The sequence below is a fragment of the Furipterus horrens genome, unplaced genomic scaffold (assembly GCF_987537825.1).
Source record: "Furipterus horrens unplaced genomic scaffold, mFurHor1.1.pri manual_scaffold_6, whole genome shotgun sequence".
In the NCBI taxonomy this organism is placed as follows: domain Eukaryota; kingdom Metazoa; phylum Chordata; class Mammalia; order Chiroptera; family Furipteridae; genus Furipterus; species Furipterus horrens.
In genome coordinates, this window is record NW_028327176.1 from 74,426,628 (window position 1) to 74,449,288 (window position 22,661).

Sequence of the window (22,661 nt, forward strand, 5' to 3'; positions counted from 1 at the left end):
TGCCAGTGCATAAGGGGGTTAAATAACTGAAGATACAATAAGATTTAGGCTCTCGCAAGACCTCTATCAAATTTTAAAAATCTTATTAAGCCATGGGATAAAGCATTAAGTACTGCCTCCCTCCATCTCTTTTGGCAGTCATATTCTCAGGTCTCGTCTTTCCCAGCCTCACAAAGTCCTGCTGGTTTTGACAGGCACAGTGACCTGAGAAAATGCAGTGGGGAGACCTGGAATGAAATAGTGTGCCCAGAGGATGCTTGGTCCAGGACTACAAGCTGGCAGACAGAGTAGGAGCAGTAAAGAGGAACTAACCTGCTGTGTGAGTTGCACAGGTGTCCACAGGTGTTGGGTTCTTTAGATAACATCATCTCATTTAAATCTTATGACACCATGTTGCAGATGAAACAGGCTCAGAGAGATGAAGTAAGTGACCCTAGGTCATGTGTCCCCTAAGACATGAAGCTAGACAAATTGTGGACCCTACTCCCTGCCCTTTCCCAGGGGAGTGTAGGGTGCTAGAATCACTTCTGAGCAGGTTACTGCAAAAGGAGTGGTGGTGGTGGTCCCACATTGTGGCTGCTACACTTGTCACCTGAGTTGAAGTGGGAGTCCCAACATTGTGGCCTGGGGTTTTCATTTCAAGTTTAGCTCTGTTCTGGGTCAAGGAATCTTTTCAATTGGAAAGGTGGGTTGGTCCCAAGCTCCCAATATACTTTGTCTTGTGATAGTATTACTTTGGGGCAATTTCATTTCAGAATGGGAAATTCTCAGAGCTGCCTTAGGGATCCTTTCTGGAACTTCAAGTGTTTTCAGATTGTGCTGGGCTAGGGACAGGTAGAGTATAGGGCTGTGCTCAGTTTCATTTTAATTTTAATCGGGATAGGAAGAGCATCAACGTACCGTGAGGTCTCCTGCATGAGACTGGAGCTGGTTATCAGCCTTAAGCTTTTTGTTGGATGTGGTAGACGTGAACACACCACTGCCGTTGGACCTGCTGGAAGATGTCAAGTCCTCACTGGAGTATTTGTGTTTAGAGGCGTCAGAGAGGGGTGAGATGGGCGACCGGAGCAATTTTTCATTTTTATTTATGGGTATTGCCAAGCTGAAAAGGAAAATCACAGTAATGGAATGTCACAGAGCCAGCACAGGGGGAGGTAAATGTTTTATATATGACTCTAACCTCCTGTTTAACACCTGCTGGGAGGAAGACATTTACGGGGAATTATTATACCAGGAAACAATTTTATGACATTACAACCATAACAAACAATAAGCAAATTTCACTTATTCTTTACTTGTCCTATAGGATGAAGAGTAATTCTGGAGTTAAATAACTAAGAATTATAAGACTTTCATTTTCCAAGTTTTTTTCATCCAAGGATCTCAAAATACACAACAAACTTTTTCCTGTTTTCCTAACAAGTGGAAGCAGCAAGTAATGAGAAAGTCACTCAAATGATATACGGGTTCCTCAGTTCTTTTTTTTCTTAATTCTTACCTGAGAATATGCTTATTGATTTTAGAGAAAGAGGAAGGGAGAGAGAAACATCAATTGATTGCCTCCCATATGCTACCTGATTGGGGATTGAACCCACAACCTAGTTATGTGCCCTGACTGAGAATTGGACCTGCAGTCTTTTGATACATGGGATGGTGCTCTAACCAACTGAGCCACTAAGCCAGGGCCGTGTTCCCTACTTCTAAAAGGACCTTTGCTGACACCTGAACTTATACTAATTATTATATGGAGAATAACAGAATCTCAGAATAACCTGCAAGGCAAGAAACAACTTTCAGTCATTAACCAGGAACTGATCAGAATAAACACAGAAGAGAAAACTCATCAGAACTTACATTTTTCTGATTCATAGCTCCTTATTTTTACTTTCAAAACTATTGTCTATAACTCCCCTGCCCCTTCGTCAAATTAACCATCAGAGAATGGAGTCATTTATACTTGAGTCTTTGCAATGTGTATTATATTGACAGGACTCTCTCCATTATTTAACTTGGACAAAAAATTGGGAAAGGCACATTAGCCTGAAAGAAACTGAATTAATACTAATTTGGAAAACTCACAGAAGTCACCTGACAGAGTCAGTTAAAAGAAAAGTAAATCCATTTGACAAAGACTTAGTCATTATTCCTGTAGTTACGATTTTTTAATCATATGTGTTGACTATCACTGCAAACAAGCCATTAAAGTCACTCCAAAAAGCAATTTGCTTAGTTGGTGGTGACATTGTAGAAATTATAAAGACAGGGCTCAAATGATAAAGCCAAGGTTCTAGAGATTACGCAAATAGACATGTTTAGGGATAAAATTTGTGGTGATAGGTTTCTGGTTCAAAAAGCACTGACATCTAACAACTTAGAAGTGAGAAGATGCATTCTGGAAAACTGCCTTGGGCCAATCCAAGTGATTCAACTAGTAATGACGGAGGCAATGATGCTGAAGATGAATATGAACAGTATGAATATTACTGTTTCTTGACATGTGAGTGAAAAAGCCCTATTTCTAAGTCTCTATTATTTTACACATACGTGATTTTAAATGTTCATGGAAAAGGACATTATGACATTGAATGTTGTCATGGATATATGATAATTTCTTCTTCATCATTATAATTTTATATAGTCAAGTTGACCAAAGAAACTTTCTTTGAATCTCCTTTTTGGGATGAATGACCACTTTATATAGAGGGTTGTCTCATCACATGGGTATAACCTGATGGCAGTCATCACAAATCTGGAAGTACACAGACCACCTTCCCTAGAAAGTACAGAAAGCACTTTCATAAGCACTGTTTAATTATTTAACATGAAACAGTCAGAGTGAGCAGGCTGTAACGGTCAAAGGCTCTACTGCAAGGGCTTTCATATCCTGAGCTTCATGAACTTTTAATGGAAAAAGTTACATCCTCATTTTCATTAACCTCTCACTGAAATTGAGCATCTTGAATACTGTTTATAATCATCACTGCTTAGAAATCACAGTAGTTACTAGATCTGCTAGGAAAGTTACTAAATGCTAATGCACAAAGCGGCATATATATAACTATATTGCACATTTGGAATACTATTTGGAACCGCATTTCCCCCATTCATATTTTCCCAATATTTTGGGATACTGTCCACTTGGCACAGAATATGTGGACAAGGCCGGCTTGCATGTGTGGCTCTTCCTCCCGCTCAGACCTTCAGGATCTCTGGTCTTCCTTCCCAAGGTGACTCTTAACACTGCAGTGGGCCTGGCTCCCATGCCCTTGCTCTCCAATTTCCTCCCTAAGTTTTAGTGCTACTCTATGTCTTTTCCTAACCTTTCAGTTTACATTTTTATGTGCTGTGCTGAAGCATTAATCTCCCCTTAAAAATTCTATGTACACAATCAGGGAGAGTGAGTGTCTTAGCAGAGGAAAGTCGTTTCCGAGCTGTGGTATTTCTAAATGGAAAGAGCTTCTATGACCGATGAGAAGCTACTGGCTTATGATAAATGTCTGGGACCTTGCCTTGCTAGAAAGACATTTGTCACAGTGAGGATTCCGTGCAATGTGAGTCCACCTGGAACTCCTTCAGAGGAGTCACCTGATGGCCATTTAAACTTGCAGACACATATCTTAACAACACAATTTTAGTCTCTCAGAGCTCCAGGTGCCTCAGATGAAGATCCTTCTGAAAGTTTATATTTCTCCATCTGTGTAATAACCTTAGTGTTCTAGGGGTTCAGCAGCTATTAAAATAATAGATTAAAATTCAGTTATTAAGTTCTCAGAAAGAAGGTGTGTCTCTGGGAGTGCAGAATTGTGTGGAACTAGTAACTGCTCTTTTGTTATGAAGAGCTACTCACTCACCCACAGCTGGAGCTGTGACACAGAGGCACACACCCAGGCATTATTATCAGCCTCAGGTGAAACCAAGGAAAGCATGTCTGGAGACCCAGACCAGTGCAGTCATTAAGAATCTGACTCTCCCTCAATATGGCACATGGCTTTCAGACCCAGAGATTCCCTCCAGTTCATCTCTCTCTTCCAGGCAGCACACATACCTGTTGATGTTCATGTTGCAATGATTTGCAGACAAAGTATTATTGGCAGTGGTGGTCAGTCGTGAAGAGCTCTCTTTCTCTCCCTGGGTCTTCTTGATCTCCCTGTAGTCGTCTTCGTTGTCACACTGCATGGAAATAAACAAAAAACAATCAGCTTTTAATTTTAAGGGATCGTAATGAGCTCCTATCACTGACTTCCATCAAGCAAGGCCTCTGGGAGACCAGCTCACTCAGCCTCTCTGGAAAGCATCTGGAGCAGCAACAGGGCTGCAGCCTCCTTGGCCCTGGTCTAGGTTCCCAGCAGCTCCTCAACAAATAACAATAAAATCTGCCAGTTTCACTATTGAGAATGCAGTAAAAGGAAAAGCATAGTGTCACGAACAAAATTCAAGGCAACACATTGTGAGTGATGAAAACTGCTCCACCATCAATATACCTGATTTGGCCCTCCAAAGAAGACCTGTCCTGAATTCACACTGCAGCTTCAACATCTCTCACCTTGGCATTCGTGATATCCAAATGAACAATTTATTCTGGCTTAATGCCATGAGGGCAATGACAGGCTTGAATCTTTCTTTTGAAATTCATGGTTTTACGAATTTCAAGCAAGGATTGGTACCTCTTGGTTCCTTAATTTTAGTTAACAATGACTGCCTCATGACATCTCAGAATCCTTAAAGTACCTTTGTATAAAATAGCGCTTTGATTGACTTCTTTTTTCCCACGATTATGCTTAACTTTAGACGTGTATCACGGTGCAATGCCAATGCAGTCTAAAAGTTTCATTTTTGGTGAGATAGCAGGAACACAGTAATGGCATATAGAGGGCTCTCAGCAGCATTTTCCAGAAGACAAGTGTCAGTACTAAAGATAGAAAGACTTTGACCTTCTCTCTCTACCTAGGATAGTCACACAGCCTCTCTCACAAGGCTCCCAAAGGCTCACAATGAAATAGTATCCCCTGGGGGGCCCAAACCAAAGCTCTGAATCCCAGTCGTAGGCTCCAGGGCTCCAGCAGGGTGAGACTCTGCTCCTCTGGCAACCAGATCTATAAGGTCCCATTTCCTGCAACCAGTGTTGGGGGTCTTAACACCCCAGATACTGAGTAAAGAGGGCTAAGAAAATGTTCTTTCACTTCTCAGTGTTTAATAATGATTCATTGGATTTTATGAGCTGGGTGTCAAGGCTTGGCATAAATGGATGTCTCATATGTTAAAATTTAAAAAGGCCATAAATAATAAAGTTAAACACAGAAAATTATGGAATTTATATATATGTCTTTCTGTACATCTCTCTGTTTACATATGCCTATATAGCTATCTGTATTTCCAACCTATGTTTATCAATTTCTATCTGTATATTTCCTCTCTCTCTCTCTCTCTCTCTCTTTCTCCGTCTTTCTTTCTATTAGCCCATCCATGTATCTAACAAACCCCAAGTGATTAACTAATTCATTAATCAAACAGTTAGCCACCTGGGGATGGATGGTTAAAGTAATGAGAAGGGCAGAATATCTAGTGGAAAACAGGAAGAAAGAAGGGTAAGGAAGTAATGAGCTAATCCAATTACTGGATTATATTGTTTGCACTTCACAATGCCCTTGAAAAGGTGTCACCATTTTACAAAGAAAGTGAAACAAAGAAAAGGTAAGGTCACCCAGGAGGCCAAGGATAACTACAGAATTTGCTGGTTTAGCACAAAATGAAAATATTGGGCCCCTTGTTCAAAAAGCAGGAAAATATTCCTGTCTTGGAGATGATTTGTTTTTGTATTTGACACCAAAAGCAAAGGTAACAAAAGCAAAAATAAACAAGTGGGATTACATCAAACTAAAAAGCTTCTGCACAGCAAAGGAAACCATCAACAAAATGAAAAAAAAATTTTACAAACCATATATCTGGGATTTTTGGTCAAGAAGGTGGCATAGGCAGGCATGGCTCACCTCTTCACAAAACCACATCAAAATTACAACTAAATATAGAACAACCACCACTCAGAACTATCAGAAATCGAGATGAATGGAAGTATGGTGACTATGGAAATAGAGAAACCACATCCATACAGACTGAGCCACAGAGCGGGCAAGCTGGTGCAATATCTGAGACTCCATCAATCTGGCTAACACTGTTTGATCCACTTTGGAGATCCTCAGAAACTCTGCCCCACCCAACTTATGGGCCCACCTAAGCTGCTTTTTTCCATATGAATGGGTCGTTTTGGCTCATGCTGCATAACTTCCTAAATCCTCTCAGACAAGCAACAGCTGGCCTCAGTGAGCCCCAGGCCCAGCACTAGCAGCAGCCAAGCTAAATTCACAGTTTGGCTTTGCCTGGCAATCTCCCAGCCCAGCACAAGTAGCAGCCACCTCAGATCACTTTATAGCTTAGGCAAGGTGGCCCCAGGCAAAACACAGGTGGGGACTGACCTTGGTCTGCACCACCTGGGAAACCCCAGAGCATGCGCACCCAGTGGACAGCTAGAGACCACGTCAGAGCACCACCACCCTGCCCCTGCACAGCTGATCCTCCACAGAAGGTGGAGGTTGGTGGTCAGTGGTCCCAGCCAGTCCTTGCAGCTGACTGGCCTGGGTAAGTCCCTCCCATTGAGCTGCCAACAGCAACCAAGGCTCAACTAAAAGAGGAGGGTGTGCACAGCCCACACATAAAGGGCACCCTGAGTACCCAGTTTGGGTAATAGGGGAGGCTGTACCACTGGACCCCACAGGACACCTACTACATTAGGCCACATTATTGAGACATGGAGTTAAAGCAGCCCTACTGAATACATAGAAACAAACAGAGGGAGGCTGCCAAACGAGGAGATAAAAAAACATGGCCCAAATGAAAGAACAGATCAAAACTCCAGAAAAAAAGCTAAATGAAATAGAGATAAGCCATCTATGAAATGCAGCGTTCAAAGCACTGGTTATTGGGATGCTCAAGGAACTTAGCGAGGACCTCAACAGCATAAAATAGATCCAGTCAGAAATGAAGGATACACTAACTGAAATAAAGAACAATTTACAGGGAAACAACAGTAGAATGGATGAAGCCAAGAATCAAATCAATGAGTTGGAACATAAGGAAGCAAAAAGCAATCAATCAGAACAAGAAGAAAAAAGAATCCAAAAAAACGAGGATAGTCTAAGCTGCCCCGGGACAACTTCAAGAGATCCAACATTTACATCATAAGGGTGTCAGAAGGAGAAGAAAAAAGCAAGATTTGGAAACCTTTTTGAAAAAATAATGAAAGAAAACTTCACTAATTTAGTGAAGGAAATAGACATGCAAGTCCAGGAAGCACAGAGAGTCCCAAACAAGATGGATGTACAGAGGCCCACTCCAAGACACATCATAATTAAAATGCCAAAGTTTAAAGATAAAGAGAGAGTCTTAAAAGCAGCAAGAAAAAAGAAGTTAGTTACCTACAGGGGAGTTCCCATAAGAATGTCAGCTGATTTCTCAAAAGAAACTTTGCAGGTTAGAAGGGATTGGCAAGGAATATTCAAAGTCATGAAAATCAGGGACCTACAGTCAAGATTGCTCTACCCAGCAAAGCTATCATTTAGAATTGAAGGTCAGATAAAGAGCTTCCCAGGCAAGAAAAAACTAAATGAGTTCATCATCACTAAACCATTATTATATGAAATGTTAGAGGGACTTATTTAAGAGAATAAGAAGGTCAAAACTATGAGCATTGTAATTGCAACAAATACATATCTATTAACTACTGGATCTAAAAAAAAACCCATGCAAACAAGAAAAACAGAGACAGAATCATGGATATAAAGAGTGTTTTTGTGGTTGCCAAGTGGGAGGGGGATGTGGGGAAATGGGTGAAGAGGTGAGGGGATTAAGAAGTACAAATAGGTAGTACAGAATAGCCGTGGGGATGTAAAGTACAGTGTAGGAAATGGAGTAGCCAAAGAGCTTATAAGCATGACTCATGGACATGACCAAACGTGTGGGGATTGCCTGAGGGAGTGAGGGAGTGAGTGCTGGCTGGAGGGGAGCCAAGGGGGGAGAAATCAGGACAACTGTAATAGCATAATCAATAAAATATAATTAAAAAATGTATCTGATAAGGAGCTAATAACCAAAATATATAAAGAACTCACAGAACTCAATAGAAAAAACCCCAAACAATCTGGTTAAAAATGGCATAGTACCTGAATAAACATTTCTCCAGAGAAAGACATACAGATGCCCAACAGGTACATAAGAAGGTGCTCAACATCACTAATTGTCAGAGAAATGAAAATCAAAATCAAAATCAAAATCACAGTGAGTTACCACCTCCCACCTGTCAGAATGGCTATTATAAAAAATATAGAAAATAACAAGTGTTGATGAGAATGTGAAGAAAAGGGAACCTTTCTGCACTGTTGGTGGGAATGTAAATTGGTAGAACCACTATGAAAAACAGTATGAAGTTTCGTAAAAAATTAAAAATAGAAATGCCATATAATCTTTCAATTCTACTTCTGAGTATTCAGCTGAAGAAAATAAAAACACTAACTTGAAAAGATAATATGCATCCTCTGTTCATTGCAGCCTTATTTACAATAGCCAGGATATGGAAACAACCTGCATAGTTATTTATAGATAAATGGATAAAGAAAATTGTATATATAATACACACACATATATACAAACAATGGAATATTATTCACCATAAAAAAGAATAAAATCTTGCCATTTGAACAACATGGAAGAACCTTGAGAACATTATGCTAAGTGAAATAAGTCAGACAGAAAAACATAAATACTGTATGATCTTACTTATATATGGAATCTAAAAGCAAAACAAAACAAAAAACCAAAACCCCAAGCTTATGGGTATAGAGAACAGATTAGTCATTGTCTAAGGATTTGAGGGGTTTGTGGGGAGAGTGGTAAAAACGGGTGAAGGAGATCAAAAAGTACAAACTTCTAGTTACATAATAAATAAGTCCTGGGATGTAATATACAGCATGGGGACTATAGTTGATAATACTGTGTTGCATATTTAAAAGTAGATAGGAGAGTAGACCTTGAAAGTTCTCATCAGGAGAAATAAAATTTGTAATTATGTATAATGATCCATGTTAATTGGACTTATTGTGGTGACCACTTTGCAGTATACACAAATATAGAATCACTAATATAATGTTAATGTCAATTATACTACAAAAATTGTTTTAAAAGCAGGAAGAGGAACATATGAAGTACTAAAGTAGAAAACATTTCCTTTCTCTCAAAATCTCTCTCTTGATCTTCCATAGTGGTACTTATTTGATATTTTATATTGTGCTCCTTGGGGGGCTGGACTACTTGGGGGAATGAGTGCAGACTCTCAAGTGCCTATGAGTCCTGTCATGCAACTGGGCACATGTGCGGCCCACCACAGAGGGTTTCCACTGCCTGCCATTTGTGGGACCCACCTGCCAAGGGGTAGGGAAGTCCAGTTCGGCATTTCCCCTTTGCAGAGCCCAACCCCCAACCCAAGGCAAGTCAGCAACCCTTAGAGGATTGCAGTCTCCTCTTTGGGACTACTTAGTACCTAGACTGTGGTTGGGCAAGATGCCCATCCTGACCTGACCCTCACTGTGCTTGCCCCTTGGCCCTGGGGCCCCAGGGCAGCATCCCCATCCCTAGCAGGGCCAGGAATACAAAGGGGCCAAAGGGCAGGCAGAACCTGTCCTGGGGAAATTGGTGGGACTGCAGGTGAGACAAAGCTCCATGTGGTCCTCCAAATGGTCTGTTGTTCCATCACCTTCACTTAAAAACACAAATTCAAAGATAAAATGAAGAATGTGAAGGTGGCAACCACAAGTATTAAGCTCTAAGCCTGAGCCCTTCTGAGCAGGAACCCTGTGGGAAAGTACTACACAAACCTGAGGCTGACTCCTTATTGGGAGATCCTGAGCCAGACAGGCTGGACTCATTCCTGGTTCTGACCTTTATGCCCTAGTGAACCTGGGCAAGTCACATTAGGTTCCTAAGCCTCAGTTTCCCCATCTGTGAAATGGGCATGACAATAATATTTGTTTCATAAAATTATAAGGACTAAATTATTTAATATGTATAAAGTGCTTAGAACAGTATCCCTCATGAGGGCATACATGGATTAACTGCTGTTTATCATTTTGTCCTGGTTTTGGAACCACCCATGACCACTGCAATCTTCGGTTTGTCACCCATTGCGTTTTCCACTGTGGTCCAAGTTACTTTTGAATATACATAACAGGAGGGGACAAATATCCTCAAAATTTGCTTTAATTTATGGCTAAGTTATTCCCATGCTCAAAAGTCTTCAAAAACTGCTGAGCATTAGGGTCTGCTCACAGATGTGTTTCCAACTCTCCCTGTACTTGAACTTCCTTTCTCACTCCTGTGCTTAACTTATTTACCCTTTTCTCCTCTTTTGGTGCCACTTTATCCCTGACCCTCTGATTACAGTCATGTGCCACATAACGATATTTTAGTCAGTGATGGACCACACACATATACAATGGTTGGCCCATAAGATTATATTGGAGCTGAAATATTCTATATCACTTAGTGATATCCTAACATCATAGCACAATGCATTACGTATTTGATGTGACGCTAGTGTAAATAAACTTACTGTACTACCGGTCGTATAAAAGCATAGCAGATACACTTATGTACAGTGCATAATACTTGATAATGATAACAAATGACTGTGTTACTGGTTTACTATATATTTTTTTAGTTAGTTTATAGTACACTCTTTCTACTTGTTAAAAAATGTTTTCTATAACCTCTATGCTATTTTATGCTGGCAGTAGCCTCATACATCTCATGTTTACCTGTCTTTTGATTGCATCATGTTCTCTTGTGCTTGACTTAATGTCATGCTGTTTTGTAGAGTAACAGGCTGTGCAGGCTTGTAGCCCAGCAGTAATGGCTATCCCATATGGCCTGGCTGTGTCATAAGCTAGATCATCTAAGTCTGTGTAACTGCACTCTATAAGGTTCAAACAAGAACAAAATAACCAACAATGTATTTCTCAGAACGAATCCTAGTCGTTAAGGGGCACATGACTGCACTCAAAAGTCCCCTCTCCTCAGGGCCCTGTTCCCCACCTCTCTTGACCACCCAACTACTTGATCAACAGCACTGGGAAGAACAGATGGTAGCTCTGAGGCCTCAGGCTGGTGATCCTCTCACAGGGCCCGTTCTCCCACTGCCTGGAGGTACCCTTTCCAGCAAAGAACGGGGCTCACCACGTGTTTAGCTTTTCTACAGGCCCAGCTTCCAGCTCACCTCAGCACACACTGACTGGATAATGATTTCCTGCACACCTACTTCAACATGCAGTGGCACAGGGATTCATTATTTAGTTATGAAATGGAAATAATAACAGTACTTCCCTCCCTCGGTGGTTTTAGGGGTTTAACTGAGTTAATGTATGTCAACTAGTTACGTCAGTGTCTGGCATGTAAAAGTACTATATGAATGTTTGCTGAGTAAAGACACAGAACTGCTGCCTCACATGCCAGACCAGCATCCTACTTGTGCTCTGTCACCTCACCCACAAGTTAAGGGACAGCCTTCCTTCCCTGCCAGTCCCTCAGCCCCAAGCCTACCTTGCGTTTCCTCTTGGATTTTGGCAAAGCCTTTTCTGAGGATGAGTCAGATGGGTGGCTTGGAGGTGCGCTCTCAGCGTCCTTGGCCGTAGGAGTGTTTAAGACCCCAGGTTCCTGGGGCAAGTGTTCTGGGATCCTGGACAGGAGGGTCAGGTCAATTTTGACCCAGAGAGACCTGACCTCATCACTGTCCTTCAGAGGGGAGAGAAGTTCGTTGCGGCCAAAGGGGACCAGTGTGTAGAATTGCTCCTCCAGCTCCTTGGCGATATCACTGGTGGTCCTGGCGTTGATGGAGCCTACGGGTGCGGGTGCGCGGGGGCCCCCGCCGCTGCTGATGCTGCTGGCAGCCTCCTTGAGCCTCTGGTCGCTGGCGGAGGCAGAGGCAGGGGCAGCAGCAGAGGCAGTGGCCACGGCCTGTGCTTTGGCCAGAGGGTACTCGTCCTGCTCTGACTCCAGGTCGGAGTCTGAGGAGGAGGACGAAGATGAGGACTCTGTCTCGATGAACTCCTTGGACTTGGGGACGATCCTGCTCAGGCCCCGTGTGCGGCGCTTCTCGCACGTGACTGATGCGCGCAGCTCCTTGCGGTGGCTTGTCCTGCTGTTGCCACAGGGCCTGGCTTTGGTGGGTTCTGGAGGGATCGCTGCACTTGCCCCCAGTGCATCTGCAGGCTCCTCTGGCCGTTGGCAGTTAGTGCTATCGCCAGCAGAGGTCCTCTCCGTGCGCCTGGGGGGCTTCTTGCCGGCAGACCTCCGCGTGGGTGCGGGCACACTCTCGGGGGGCGCACCGGGGACCGTGGGCGGTGGGGCGGCTGCAGTCACGGCCACGGCCACAGCCGCGGGCGGGGACTTCTGCTTCACCCCCTTCGTCCCCGGTGCCTTGTTGGCTGTCCTTGGCCTCTGCTCTTCCTTGCAGGCGCTCTTGATGTCCTTCTCTCTCAGGCTGGCTTGGCAACCGTCGGGGAGTTTCCCGCAGTCCTGCACTTGGTCTTTCCCAGGGGCGTAGTACTGACTGCTCTCCAGGCTGTGGCTTTCATTTTGGATCAGGATAGGAGGCTTGTGGGGATTAACTTTGTTTAGCCATTTATCCAGCTGCCACTTGTTAGAGGATGCAGGCTCAGCCTAAAAGCAGAAAGCCAGCAACAAACAAAACATTATTACAGACTCAAAAGCGGCCTGGCTGTTTTCATCTTCACTTATTTCTCCAGGTGTATGAGCAGAAAACGAATGGGAAGCAAAAGGAACACGGGCCCAGAGTGAGAGTGGCAGCTCTCAGCTGGCACACAGGATGCAGGATGGTGTCCCTGTCCTGTCTCAGGTCACTTACATGTTAGTGCAGTGCTTTGAGGCCAATTAGTAAAAATACAGGGATAGCACTGTGCTTCATTAGAACCCATTTACAGCACCCCTGAGTGTTATACAATGTATATATTTTATAATTATACATATACACACACATACACACACACACACACACACACACACGAGATTTTGTGGAAGTTAACAGGGTAATAGTGTGGGGCCCTGAGTGTTAAAGCACTCACCTTTTTGGAGGGATGGGTAAGACTTTAAATTTTGGGGGAAATTAGAAGAGGGGTTAAGTGGAACCTATAGTCCCAAAGAATTAGCATAGAGTTCATGTGGTGAAGGCAAGTAGGGCACAGTCATTTACTCACAGAGGCAGCAACTTTGAGAAGATGGCTTGTTTAGTGGTGTGGAATGTCCATTAAACAAGAGACCTGTGTGAGCCCCATGTGCTCTGGCAGGTGGGATTGGTTAGTCTATCCTCAACCTGCTTCCACCCAACTTTGCCAGAAATATTTCAGATATGAAAGTGATGATGGAAATTTTTCCTGCAAGCACTTTTGCTAGCTTAGAGCAAATAATGGATATCTCAGGTTTTAAACTCTGCCCCATAGATTGGTTCCAAAGGGTCAATGAATGTCCCTAAATAGAATGTAAAATATTTTATAGATGCCTTTTTCTGGGAGAAGGCCATAGTTTTATGTCTCATAAAAAGGCTAAGACCTGAGTAAATGCTTGATTGGTTGACTTTTAATAAAAGTCAATTTATCTATCATCTGTGATTATTAACAGAAAACAAGTATATTGATAAGTATAGAACTAGCCAGAGTGTTTCACTTTGTGACTATATGTGAAGTGGGGGAAATGTTTTGATTAATGATTAAGGTGATGTATTTTTACTTTCTGACAGCCTCTCATCCTTTAATCATGGCATTCATTATTTCAGGGGAGATTACATAACAGCCCAGAATAAAGAAGATGTTGCTTAGCTTTGCATTTCGAACATGTTTGTTTCATGTCCAGAGCAAGTCAGGCTCCCTTGTAGGACAAAAACATTTTTTTTAACACAATAATTTCAAAGGCTTGCTTTTATGTATCCAGATTTGTTTTCAGTAGTGAGGTCCATATTAAGAGCAGAACTTGGGACAAAGGGAGTGAAGAGACACAAGGGTCCTGGCTGAGTCTGAAGGAGTCTGCAGACATAGCTCAGGAAGATGGGAAGCTCTGATGGGCCAGAGAGGCCTGGGACCAAGGTGAAGAGGACATAAGTGTGTCGGAACCATGCACTGGAGCCATGGTAGGGACCGGGATATCCTGCTGGTTCTTCTGAAACAGATGAGACCAACTGCACTTCAGGGAAGCCCAGCACAGGGTGTCCAGTGACTGGGAAGAACAAGTGACATTTCAGTGGAGTCCAGCATGAGGACCTGAGGCCCTTGCCCTGGGCCTGCCAGATGGTGAGGCTTCATGCTGGGATATAGGTGTGGGAGGAGAAACCCTCATGGCTCTGGTGGGGAGTCTGGTCTTTGACTTGACTTTTTGTTTTGTTTGTTTTCATGCACTACCAAAAGGACCAGGGCTCCGGAGAAAGACACAAAAGAACAAAAAGAACTTTTTGGTGCCCCTGAGTTGTTTTATGCAAATTCTGACCTGGCTTTATCCTGGCTTCTCTAGAGAAAAGGAACATATGAAATGTACAGAGCACACCTGGCCCATACTGCAGCAGTAGAGGCACACAATGGAGTGGCCATGTCAGCAGGACACAGAACAGCTTCTTTGCCAAGGGGCAGCTCTCGTCTTCCTCGAGGTTAGTTGAATGTGGCTGAAAGTTAATTGGGCGGTGAACTATTTATGGCTTCTGTTACTGTATCCTCCGACTGCCATTTCTCTCACTATGTGACCACTGACAAGTCAGTGACTTATGTGCCTCAGCTTCCCTAGACAAATGGGGCACAGTAAATAGGAAAGGAAGCTGAAGGGGCCTCTTGCAGAAAAGGGACACATTGGGAGGGAGAGCAAGCATGGCAAAGCGTGCCCTCACTCTGGCACTCCTGTCAAGTTTAACACTGCCTCCCCTCCCCCACCACCCTGAGCCTTCCACAGCTCACATCCCTGATGACTGACTGCCTGTAGTCAAACCCCAGCTGCACACAGAGATGCGCACTGAGACTTCCTGGTGGGAGCATTAACAGTAAAGGGGAGAATTTAATAAATTTAGTAGGAGGCCCATTGCCTGATGGGTACTTCACAGCTGAAGAAATTAGTCTGAAGTACCATTTTCAACACATCACTAAATCATACTTCCTTTCTCAAGGATCTACAATGACCTCCTATTGCCTCTCAAATGAAATCCAAATTTCTCTGGCTGGCATTCAAGGGCATCCATCACCTTACAGCCCTCTTTCATTGCCAGAACACCTACAATGTACCTCCCACTTCACATATGTCATCTAATTTAATCCAGAGAAGTATTATCCCCCCTAATTTGTAGATGAGCAGCAGACATGTTAAGTGAGTGACATGTCCAAAGCTGCAGAGCTACCAGGCACTGCCGCGGCTAAACCTGTATTTGTCTAGGTTTAAAGATCCAGTTCTCTCTCCTGCCGCTTCGCCTAATCTCCCATTACTGTCTGGCATAGCTTCAAGAAAGGGGGACCTCATTCCCTAGAGAAATGTTGCTCTTCAACCTCAAATGATAGAATTAGGACTGATTTTTGGAGAATACCACTAACTTTCCAAACAATAACTGTGCCTTCTATTATCCTCAAGTGCAAAGCCTTAAAAAAAAGAAATCCTCACCCAAGGATACATTTACTGAGATGAGAGAAGAGAGAGAGAGAGAGAGAGAGAGAGAGAGAGAGAGAGAGAGAGAGAGAGAGAGAGAGAGAGAGAGAGAGATTGATGTGGGAGAGAAACATTGATTGGTTGCCTCTCATACTCAACCTGACCAGGGATTGAACCTGCAACCTAGACATGTATCCTGACCAGGGACGGAACCTACAACTTTTTTGGTGTACAAGACAATGCTCCAACCAAATGCTCCAACCAACTGAGCTGCCTGGCCTGGGCAACCGCATAGCCTTTTGATGTTCATATTCATTTCACGTGTATATGTTGTATCTTCAACAAAGACAAACACTTCTTTCAGGCAGGAGCCAGGTCTCTGTTTCTTTATGTCCTTTGCAGTGTTTTAATAGGTTAGGGAGGCAGATTCCTATGATTCTGTTCCTCAGAACAATTCACAATGGGCTGTCACTCATATCTGCCATTTTGGGGCTGTGGCAATTGTGGTCAAGGAAGCTTAACTGTGGAAACTTAAGTGGCAGTGAAGGGGGATCTCAGGGCTTGGGACTCTTTTATACTGGCACGCTACTGGTATGGTTGACTTACTGAGCTATCCATTAGAGCCACTGCCCAATGTTTTGTTTACTTGCTCACTGCTTTGTTTTTTTAGTCATGACTCTCCTCCTTAATTAATCTCTGCTCCGACCCATGCATAAGCCCTCCGCCAAGTACTCTAGTCCCTGCTTCATCTATATCCTTCACAGCACCCACTGCCATGTACCTCAGAGACACCTAGTTAAGGAGAAGCTTATTCAATCAATGAATAACTTGTATCACATTTCCGCTGATATTCAAGAACAATCAAGGGCAGCATTTTCCAAAATGTACTTTTAGTTCATATAGTCCATGAGAAAGGTTTCCATGGTCAGATAAGTTTGGGAAATGTACAATGGAAAACACAGTTTACTTGAGCAATATTATGAGCTGGGTGAAGCCCTAGAATAAAGAGATGGGTTAAACCTACTTAATCCTGGTCCTCCTCAAAATCATATGGCCATTGGTCTGAGGAAGCTCTATGTGCAGGTGTAAACGTGCTAGCTGAGGGGAAGGCACTTTCCCCTGCAAAGCTCTGACACGAAAGGATGTACCATGCCAGAAAAGAAGATGAAACTCACGTGAAACAAAATTAAAACTGATAAAAACCACGTAAACATCAGGCCGCAGGGAGAGGTTCTGCATGATGAAAACAGTGTTTGCAATGGCTCCTCCGTGCTGGCGTGCAGACAGGCATTGCACTATGGCGATTCATGTAAAATGCAGTGGCAGTCTACAACCACAGCTATGAAGGGCAGTTCAGATGAAACCAGTTGAGCCCCATGGGTTTCCAGTGCTGGCATGTTGAGGGGGAGAACGCTGGTCCTTGAAACATCAGGAGGGCTTCCTTTTACTCCTCCCACATCAGGATGTTACCAGGAGGGGAAGTGAGGGTCAGAAACATTCTCCTTCTAAGCAGCATAAACCACTTTGCACAATGGAATGTGAGGTGGGCTATACAAAGCTCCCTTGTCATGTGGAGTTCAGGAAAACGAGCCTCGTTGGTCTCTGTAAGGTGACCTGGGCCAGCTCAGTCAGAGGGAAACAGTGACATTGGGGACAGACAGTCCCATTATGCTACTTCTCTACTTTGCAATTTTCATTCTGCAAATTTGCTTTATTTCTAAAGATCATGTGTCTGTATTAATCTCGAAAAAAAATGTTAAAAGAAAACTTACTTTTATTCCAACTAAGACATTTCCTTCCAGCAGAAAGAAGTAACTTACAGGGTGGCTAACACCTCACTTGCCACTTCTGCATTCTCTCTGCACAGGGAAGCAAGAAATTGAAAACTATATGTGGCCTCAAGCAACCTGAACTTTCAGGTCTGCTTCAGTAGAGCTCCCGCTCCTTAGCTAGGGGCCTCTAATAGCTGTTGCAAGAAATGACAAGAGCTTCCTTTCATCACCAAGGAGCTCAAGTCTTTGTAATTATCTCAGTAACATTTATAAAGAACTTGCTTAAAGCACCTTATAACTGTACCTCTCTTAGGCTAGGTGTCAGCTTTCTTCATGAGCTCTAGATGTTACATTTCAGTATGAAAATAAGACTCAATTGTTCATGAATTTAACATTCAAAGTCACAGAGAAGAAACTGGATAAGGGGTCTTCACAGACACTGACACATTATCCACTTCTGTGCCCTCCTTGGCTTTTCTAATGTCCCCCAAACCCAGATATTTCTTATAACTAAAACCCAGATATTTCTTATAACTAATACTATTCTGGAGTTTCTCAACAAATTATAGCATAAAGTTGAAGAAGCCTATTTAACTCCTCTATTTTATTGAACTCTTGTGTATATATATATATATATATATATATATATATATATATATATATATTTGGTTTCAAGTTATTGCCATTATTATGTAAGCTCCAGGAAGACAGGGATGTCAGATAATTGCTGTATCCTGGAGCCAAGCACCAGGTCTGTGGCAGGTGCTCGATAAATATTTGTTTAATGACTACTGAATGAGTGAATGAATGAACGAATCAAATTATAAAGAAGGAATAATAATTTAGTTTCTGGGAAAAGTCAGGGTTATGCCAACCTGTGGCTTTTACAGGTTAATGTTGCTAAAAGTCTTCCCCTTATAGGGCGAGAGGGGGAAAGGAGGTGAGCCTCCTGGGAAGGGGAGACAGGTACAGGAGAGATGGCTTATTTCATGATGAATGGAGGGCACCTGGAGTGAGCGGAAAGGTGCTGGAGAAGAAATGAGGGGTGTGGGAAAGTATTACTTCTCTGGATTTCTTAGTGCCCCTGCAAAAAGCCTCAGCCTCCTAAGGGGACACAGGAAGCAGAAAATCCTGAGGGAACTTAAGAGCCACTCTACGGACTTCAGATAAAACCACAGTCCTAAGGCACAGGTACAAAAGCTGGTAACAGGCATCATGCTGTCCTTTAGGTGTGCCCCTCTCACTGCTGTGCTCTGCATAAGGAACTTCGTTTTTATTTCAGAGCCTACTAAGAAATTTGGGCCCCAAAGTGACACACAGGACTGTTAGGTGAAAAATTAAATCCTACCATCTATGGCCATGTCAAATGTTTCTACACTCAAGAAGAAACTGTATTTTTATTCCTCCTTTAGAATTCAGAGTCAACCCTTACAGAGCCACGGACTTGAGAAATTTGCTCTTAACGCTCTCCCGAGAACCTACATGCTTTGAAATACTATTTAGTTTTCTCCTTTCCCCTTTAAAGTAGAAAAAGCAATGTTTTTATCGGTACCTTATAATGTTTTTATATGAGGCATCTAAATCTCCCACACAGATACTCATTGTAGCTATAAAAGATTTCATTATTATTTGTAGGTTGATGTTAATTTTTCTTTTTTATATTTTCACAAAGAAAACACAGTTAAGAAGGTTTTATTAATACTTACAGCTCTTGTTCTTCTAATCCATGACAAACTGCAAAAATGTAAGGCCTTACCATGTCTAATCCATAAAACTCCTTTCCTGTGATTTATGGGTGACCACACTGCCCAGAGAGTCAACTGCCCCAGTGGTTACTGCCTTGCTGACCCTTAGGGAAACCTGATCCATAGGGGTATTTCCAGTCAGTGATAGTTACAGCATATTTGGAAATTTCTGGAAATCAAGACGGAGAATTTTGGACCATCTTTCTTTGAAGTTCTGTGCTTCCAAGTAAGCTGTGTAAATTAAGAGAAGTGAGGAGGGGACAGAGGAGGGGAAATGATGACCCCCATATGAACCCTGACAGGCTGCTGGGGTGGTGGCCTCAGGGTATTGGCTGCCATAGGGCAAAGGTGAGGGCTGGGTGGTGTCAGAAGCAGAGTGCTCAACTGACTGAGCTCTGGGGCTCAGGGCCAGGGCAGGGCAGGTCTTACCTCAGGGCTGGAGCAGTGGGCCGGCTTGCTGCCTTCGCTCTCGCTGGAACTGCTCTCGGTCTCTGAGTCGGATCCGGAGCTGCTCTCCGAGTCGCTGGATGAACTGCTGCCGCTGCTGCTGCTGCCACTGCTGCTGCCCTTGCTGGAAGGCACCGAGGCTCTGCAGCCGGCCTGCTGGACCACAGCACTGCCAGCCCACGGGCCAGGAGGAAAGGAGAGGAAAGCCAAGTGAGCAAACACAAAACATCACTGAGCAAGCTGTCATCCTACCAAAGAAGAGGGAAGGTGCAGACCACACATCTGTCCACCATCACTTGGCACTTGAAGAGCAATCAAAGGTCAAAGGCATCCTAATGGTTAAAACAATATTACATATATGTAAATAAGATTGGGATTGAAAGCTGGTGCCCTTTGAGAGTCAGGCACGTTGTTTGTGTGGCCATTTTAGAAGGGAAGAAAGTATAATTCCAGAATGACTGTTTCTATTTTGCTGCTGGTTCTGGAAATGTCTTTTCAAATGCACCGCCAAATCTAATCATCTACAAAAAATGCAAGGAAATCCAAAATGCTTGAAATGTTTTGTAAAAATTGAAAATGTCTGTTTGCTTTATTTTAGGACATGGGCTGTGAAGGAGGAAACAGTGTCCTGCTCTGTGCTTTCATGGCCTACTGGAAGGTTCCGTAGACCACGGGTCCAGCAGTTAAATATATAGCCCTGGTTTCCACTTCTTCCCATCCACAGATCAAGTTTTGTCGTCTTTACAGGAGCTGGCTTTTGCGGAATAAACAGTAATTTTCCTTTGAGCCCTTTATTTAAGCACTGAAGATCCATCACTTACATATTTTTATATATTCCAGATTTTGAAATGCAATCCCAGTAGAGTGGCTGGTTTATAGCAATAACATTTCAAATTATCCTCTATGTTCACATCTAAGCTGAAATAAGCCAGGAAGTTATATACTCAAAAAGAACAGGAAAAATTGGTATTTTTCTAATGGTAATTAATTAACCACAAAAATTCAAAAAGCAGACATTCATCTAAAGAGTGTTTGAGCCAAGAAGAAAGTTTTGGTACTCACATAATACTGTATTCAACATCTTCAAAGTCTATATTAATTGAAACACATCTAAATCTGTTCTTTTGAGGTCAAATTCTAAACCCAGAAACAGTGACCACTTTTTTATGTTGAGTCAGCAAATATTTGCTTGCCCCTTCCAACTGTGACCACAGCTTCAACAGGACTGAACATCAGGGAAGGCCAGGGGCCAGAAAACTTGTCAGGGTTTAGGGTCTTAAGTGCAGTTCAGCCTGGACAAGGTAAAGGACCCTTTTCACTGGCCCCTTAAATCTTTGACGAATGTTCTGCGGAAGGACAGACTGTTATAAATCCTTAGTGTGGGGGCACTGAGGGAGGGGGTGCTGAGGGGTTAATACTCATTGGAACTTAGCTCCTAGAAGCACGATGAGACAAGGAACTGTCTTGCAGGATATATCTGAAAATAGAAGCACCTTTTTGAACTTCAGGGTTACAGAAAGAGTGAATTGGGACATAACTTTCTCTAGTGATTTTTATTTATCCCACCAATGTCATGATCTACTCCTATGGTCTGACAAAATTCTTCAACATCAGACAACATCTGCCTGTTTATGACTTGCTTGAGCTGCAGTGATTTCTTTTGCAGGCTCTTATTTGTGTCTGGTGTTGAGTGAGAAGTCCTGGCTCTTTAGACAGAGGCAGGAAAGGGAAGGTTAGTGATCAGAGGCCTGTAATACTGCTTTATTCCCTTAAAAACAAAAATTCATCTTTTCTGTTGGTGAAACTGAGATGGCCACTTATCAACACAGTCATTAAAAACAACAAAAAAGGGCTAGTGGGCTCTAACCGAACATGAATACCTATAATCCAGGTTAATAGCTTGTTAGGAGGCCCCAAAACACTGGGGAAAAGAAAACTCCAAAACACATACAAACACTAATAACAAACACCAAACCAAAACCAGAAAACCTTCAAAAGTGAAGCAGCATGTGGTGGAGGAAAGACATATGTCCCCCCACCACACGTTGGATGGCACTTGCTGAAGACTGGGAAATTGAGAAGAACAAAGAGCATTTTGCTTGGTTCTATATGATGGTACATTCTACCTGCTTTAATTCAAACAACAAAGAGAATATGATGGGGGTGCTGTGTGTGCCTGGGCGGTGTGTGTGCTGCAGAAGCAGCAGAGTGTCTGGGGTTCCCTAGAGCTTGCACACAAGGTGACTGGCTCTCTTTTGAAAAGCAGCCCTTTGATTTCTGGGAAAAATGTCCATTAAACAGTTGCTGGGCCACCTTCCTTTTATGACTGCTGTCCTACAGGCAGGAGACACACTAACCCAAGGAGATAGGATCTCTGGTCTGAATTAGATTGGCAGAAAGCCCTTATACTTTCATGTTTTCCTTCCTTAAGTTAGGAAATTCACTTAAAGTGACAGTTTTACTGGCATAACTATTACTTGTTTTTAAACAGTTCAGAGAGCCAAGAATTTTAGGTTTCTCTTCATGCTTTGCTTTAAGGGCTGTGAAGCTAACTGTGCCTCTGGGGTCAGGATTGAATATATTTGTGCTTCAGTGGTCTGAGGAGAGATTATGTTGCCAGAAAGAATCATGCTAAGTGTGGGTGCCTGAAGGGCTCTGGCTGCCCAGTCCTGGGATTCAGGGAAGGGATCCAGGGAACTACCTCTGTCTCTGTGAAGGCTGCTCCAGTAACCAGCCTTTGTGCATGTCCTTGGGGGATGAGTGCTCCTGTCGCAAGGGCATGAAGCTGCTGTGCCTCTGCCGCAACAGCTGCGGCAGGGACGGGGGCAGATAGAGACTAGGAAGCGGGGTGGGGTGGTCATCACTGCGGACTAGTACTAACACAAGGAGGGCTCTTTGGAGACACAGAATCAGGAAGATGGAAAAAGATATATTGGAAAGACCGTCCTGAAAGAAGACTAGGCTGTATATA

At 43.1% G+C, this 22,661-nt stretch overlaps 1 protein-coding gene across 1 annotated transcript in view; it reads right to left on the reverse strand.

Moving 5' to 3' along the window:
* AFF3 (ALF transcription elongation factor 3) overlaps positions 1-22,661 on the reverse strand; it is a 588,477-nt gene that overhangs the window by 39,833 nt on the left and 525,983 nt on the right. Inside the window, exons 11-14 of the mRNA XM_090281791.1 lie at positions 19,673-19,859; positions 11,641-12,759; positions 4,046-4,170; positions 901-1,102 (exon numbers count right to left, since the gene is read on the reverse strand). Coding sequence (XP_090137917.1) covers positions 901-1,102; positions 4,046-4,170; positions 11,641-12,759; positions 19,673-19,859 — 1,633 coding nt within the window. The remainder of the gene's footprint in view (positions 1-900; positions 1,103-4,045; positions 4,171-11,640; positions 12,760-19,672; positions 19,860-22,661) is intronic.